This window comes from Tinamus guttatus, unplaced genomic scaffold (genome assembly GCF_059628265.1).
Source record: "Tinamus guttatus ecotype Peru unplaced genomic scaffold, ASM5962826v1 Tinamus_guttatus_pri_ptg000027l, whole genome shotgun sequence".
Taxonomy (NCBI): domain Eukaryota; kingdom Metazoa; phylum Chordata; class Aves; order Tinamiformes; family Tinamidae; genus Tinamus; species Tinamus guttatus.
In genome coordinates this window covers 7,270,773-7,275,492 of record NW_028288561.1, presented here as the reverse complement: position 1 = coordinate 7,275,492, position 4,720 = coordinate 7,270,773, and the positions used below count along the sequence as shown (strand labels likewise).

General features: G+C 50.3%; 1 protein-coding gene across 3 annotated transcripts; it reads left to right on the top strand.

Annotated features, from left to right (window-relative positions):
- The first annotated feature begins 769 nt into the window (after positions 1–769).
- On the top strand, positions 770–4,098 carry LOC104569159 (uncharacterized). Of its 3 annotated transcripts, none has more exons than XM_088528014.1 (6): positions 770–944; positions 1,043–1,102; positions 1,335–1,655; positions 2,391–2,466; positions 2,938–3,024; positions 3,643–4,098. In XM_088528014.1, the coding sequence occupies exons 1-6, from the start codon at positions 770–772 to the stop codon at positions 4,088–4,090; spliced, it is 1,167 nt and encodes a 388-aa protein (XP_088384140.1). In that variant the 3' UTR covers positions 4,091–4,098. The 3 variants fall into 3 exon arrangements, with proteins under 3 accessions (XP_088384140.1, XP_088384132.1, XP_088384146.1); XM_088528006.1 differs by having other exon boundaries at positions 2,890–3,024; XM_088528020.1 differs by lacking the exon at positions 2,938–3,024.
- The last annotated feature ends 622 nt before the right edge of the window (positions 4,099–4,720 follow it).

The window sequence follows — 4,720 nt, the reverse complement described above, 5'->3', positions numbered from 1 at the left end:
TTGCGGGGAGGGAGGCGTCTCGGCTGCAACCTCCGGGGCTGCAGGCAGAGCAGCATCCTGCAGCTGTGGGGAGAACAGGACACGCTTAGCGTGGCGCTTCCCGGGAAAAACGCACCTCGGAGTGCATCCCGGCCACGGGAAACGGCGCGGAGGGAGCAGGGCGCGGGTCGGAGACAGCGGGAGGGGGTTTCGGGAGGTGCATGAGCAGAGTTGCACGGCTGTTTCACCATTCCATGCCTCAGTTTCCCCATGCATCAAACGGAGGTAACTTGCCCTTCTCCTTTTCCTAGCACCTTTTTCCTAGCAGCTCTAGCACTGTACAGATTCAATCCCATAGGAATTGCCATAGGCGCAGCGCAGTCAGCTCAGAGGAACCCGTGTGTCTCCACGCAGGGTCTATCCTCACTCCCACTGCATGTAATTAGCTGTTTGTTAATTTTCCCAGCTGTAGCAGGCAGTGCTTGGAAGTACTTTTATTTTTTCCTTTCAAAACGAATGAAAATAGCGGGTTTAAAACAGCTGTCACCAGGAAGTGGGCAGAAGTTATGCTGGTCATAGAATCATAGAATCCTTAAGGTTGGAAGGGACCTCTAGAGATCACCTAGTCCAACCCCCCTGCACACACAGGGTCACCTAGAGCACGTCCAAGCGGGTTTTGAAGATCTCCAGAGAAGGAGATTCCACAACCTCTCTTGGTAACCTGTTGTCACTCATGTCTTTTGCTGGCCTGTCCATTGTCATTATCCCTGCTCCAGGTGGAACAGCTCCGATGTCCGCCAAGCTCTACGTCCTCATGCGCTGGCCCGATGGCAGCCGCGTCATCAACATGGAGAACATCAAGGAGCCGCGGAAGCCCTTCCACCTGTACACGGAGGGCGAGCAGGTGCTGGCCCGCTGCCCCGGCTTCAGTGGCCTCTACTGGGGCATCGTGGAGGGCATAAGCGGTGAGGCACCCTGGTCCAGGCTGGGCTCGCCCCTTGGGCGCTTGGGGGGCAAGCTCTAGAAAGCAAGTTCTATGCTGACAAGTCCTCTCTTCTCACAGAGCATAAAGATATTTTAGAGAAAAGGCTCCTGGAAGACAGACAGCTTCTGGAGAAGTGGAGTGAGTAGCGTCTTTGCTTTGGAGCCTTTGATACAGCTCCAAACGGGAGTAGTTTCTGGGAAGAACACAGTTGAAGGTTGAGCCTTCCTACCTAAACTGGTTTTTCTAAATGCGCGGAAGCTGGGTGCATGGTAATTCTGTCATGGATCTGCATCCCTGTGCTCAGGGTGAGGACCACTGTGTGGGACACTCTTCCCCCTTACAGCAGCTTGACCCTTGACTTTGCTTTCAGAAGAAGAACCTGCCATCCATAGCATGATGCCACCCCCATCCAAAAAATCAAGGAAAACCTTCCCAAAGTGGACCCCAGGAAACACGTCCAGGAAATACCATGGTGACAGGACCTACCTCGAAGCAGGCCAACCTCGTGACACAGGTGGCTCCTCAGTCATCAAGGAGCGACGTGTCCCGGGCAGTGCGGTGGGAAGTCCCTGCTCGCTGGGAGCTTCCCACCATCCTGCCAGCGTCTTCAACCCATCACCCACTTTGGTGAACCTGGTGGTGCCAGGGACTTCCCAGAGTGAGGAGGACAGGCCTGGCATGGCCACCAGAGGTACTGGAGGTCGGGAAAAGTTAGACTGAATGTGAGCGTAGATGCTTCTAACTCTTGCCACGTTGCTCCGAGCCACGGAGATTGGGATGGGAGCTCACATAGGAGGGTCTGTTCCACTCCAGGGCTCTGGTGTCTTCTCGCAGGGATGCACAGGTTAGGGATCACATTCTCTGGTCCTTCCCACATGAGAGGTCTTCTCCAGGGAGGCTGCTTAAAGGGAGATGCCTAAGTGGTTGGATACTCTATCTGTACATACCAGACACCAATTCTCTCTCCTATTCTAAAGCTAAAAAAAAACCCATCCAGCCTGCCTGAATAACACTGAAACACCCCAAAACCTCGTGCTTTAGCTAGCCAAGCCTCCTCAGATTTGCCTCATTGCTTGCCTGCTTTTCCACCCACTCGTGCGCATGCTAAATGCAATTATAGTAACATACAGTTTTATTATGTCCCTGCTGATTAACACAACCGTGTCCAGAGACAGGTTCATTCTTCCCGCCTTACCTACTATGCTTTTTATGATAGAAAGCCAAGAAGCTCTTGAGATACCACATTTTTCTAATAACAAAATCCCTCTTCAGTCCTGGAAAGCATGCCTGGATCACTCTGCTGTGCGAAGGCAATAATGTGTTTCTACACTATCTAGCAGCAGTGCTGAGATAAGCGGAGACAGAGGGATTTGTGCGATCACCTCAGCAGCTCGCTCTGAGCTTATCTCCTTATTCTTTCCTCTAGATTATGTGGCCCTGGCAGTGAAGAGGAAATCGGATGGTGCCTTGTCTCAGTGCCAGCAGCATGTCCCTCTGAGCAGGTAATACCCTCAAGCACAGCGAGGACCCTGAGTGTCGGGTGCAATGTTGTGCTGTTGAGCCTGGTAACTTTAGTGCCACGGTGCTAACCCTGAAAAAGAGGTTTCTGTAGACACAAAGCTGAAGTGCAGAAGATAACAGGGGTAACTGGGTACACCTATGCTGCCAAGCAAGCAGATTCCCCACTGTTCTGCAGTCCTGCTCCCTTGGTTGGGTGAATGAGAGAGTTGTGGAGTACAGTGAAGTCCTCCCATACCTCCGTGCACCCCACGGGTGCATAGGAGGTTGCCCACATGTAGAACCATTGTCATCTCCTCTCCGTCATCTCCTTTCCATCCCCTTCTTTCTTGCTGTAAGTGAAACCAGAGTTGACTCTGCTGTCAGCCTTTGAATTCCAGACCAATCCCAGCAGGGATGAATATGAGCATGAAGCTACTTGTTGCAGCACCTTTTAGCTTGTTTGTTTGTTCCAGTTGTGAAGAACGAGAGCTAGAAGCTTTGCAGGAGGCAGATAACTTTGAGAGAGTTCAGAAGAAATTTGTTCCTGGTGAAATGGAGAGGTAATTAGCAAAAGAAGGCACTTGTTCTTAACAGTATTCTCCTCCTTACTACAGGGAAAAAAAAAAACATTGATACTACAGTGGCAAAATGTTGTAACTTTAAAATTAAGAGCTGCTGAATCTCTACAGAATCAGAGACGGATATTTCTTTCCAGTTGCAGGGCTTGGAGCCTGCAAGCAGGCTTTAAAATACTGTAGAAATCACAAGGCTCATGAGAAATGGGTGCCAAAAATGCACTGTCATTTGCTGCATGCCCCATTTTTGTACCACAAATACCTGCTTCCTGCGACCTGAAAGACAATGCTTAGGTCTTTCCTTAAAAGAGGGGAAAAAAAGCCCCAAAACCTAACAAACTCTCCCAGGCATCAAAGACTGTGTGCGTGTATCGCAAAGGGAGGCTTGAGGGTTGGCCTCTGAGTGTCTAAAAATGTCAGACCCTGTCATTCCTCTCCCTTGCCTTGCTCCTCACCCAGGCATGGCCCAACAAGGGTTGTCCTTGCTGGCAGGGGGCACGAAACACATCTCCATGGATGTGCTGCATCCTTAATAGCACTCGTTAAGAGGCTGGGGGGTGCTCCTGCCTCAATGCATGTTGTAGCCTGGGCTTAATTTTTCAGGGCAGAGAAGATTGAGCAGCTGGAGAGGATTGTCTTGGACCTCCAACAGGATGTCCTTGCTCTGAGGAAGAAGGTGCAGAGGCTGGAATCCCTGTCCTTCCAGGAGGAACCTCACCAACAGCTGTGCGAGGTGGTGGAGCTCTTCAACGGCTACACGAAGGAGCAGCTCAAAGAGGCAATTCGCTTTGACCAGAAAATCAGCACAGCCTGCAAGACACTGCTCTACAAGCTCTTCACATCTGACTATATCCAGAGCCACTCCATCACGGGGCGGAGGGGCAATACTTTCCGAGAGGCAAAGCCCATGATGGATGAACGATGCATCAAAATCATTCGGGTACTGTTGAAACAGAAGTTCGGAGATCACCTCAGTGACACAGTGATCACAGAGAAGATACAAAATGTTCAGAAGGCCCTGAGGCAGAAATTTAAGACAGAATGTCTCTGATGCATAGAGGATTTTTTGTCTCTGCTCCTACCATGCTCATCAGTGGACCTGAACAGTCCCTGTGCTTTTAATTCCAAAATTTCTGTTTTGCCAGAACTTGGAGCATCTGCTGGCACTTGACAAGTCATGTCTGCTCTGGTCTGCAGGCTGATCTCCATATCGACTCTCTGGGGTCCACGGGATTAGCTTGGGCCTTTTTGGTGGACATGGTGAATTGGCTTGAGGGTTGGATCCACATGTGGGTTGGCAAGCCAGCCTCATTCTGTCTTTGCTTTGGAAACATGATCCTGCAGAACTCTTGGAAACCTGACAGTAAAATTGGGATGTAGTCAGGGCTGATCCTCTAGGAAACTTGATGTTCTCTCTTTTCTTCCCTCTTGCATCCTGCAGAGAGGCTGTATGTCATCTCATACTCAAAAGATGTCCACTCTACCCTTTTCTCTAATGTGCATTTTCTCTCCTTTCTGATGATACTGGTTAAGTAGGAGTACAGGTGTGGTGAAGGAGAACCATCAGGGATAGGGTTATCCCCAGACACTTTCCAGGCATCCTCTTCCTACCATGTGAAAACTGAGACATGGATGTTCTTGCAACAGGTCAGGGAGAAAGATTGGCTTTGGGTGAGTAGTG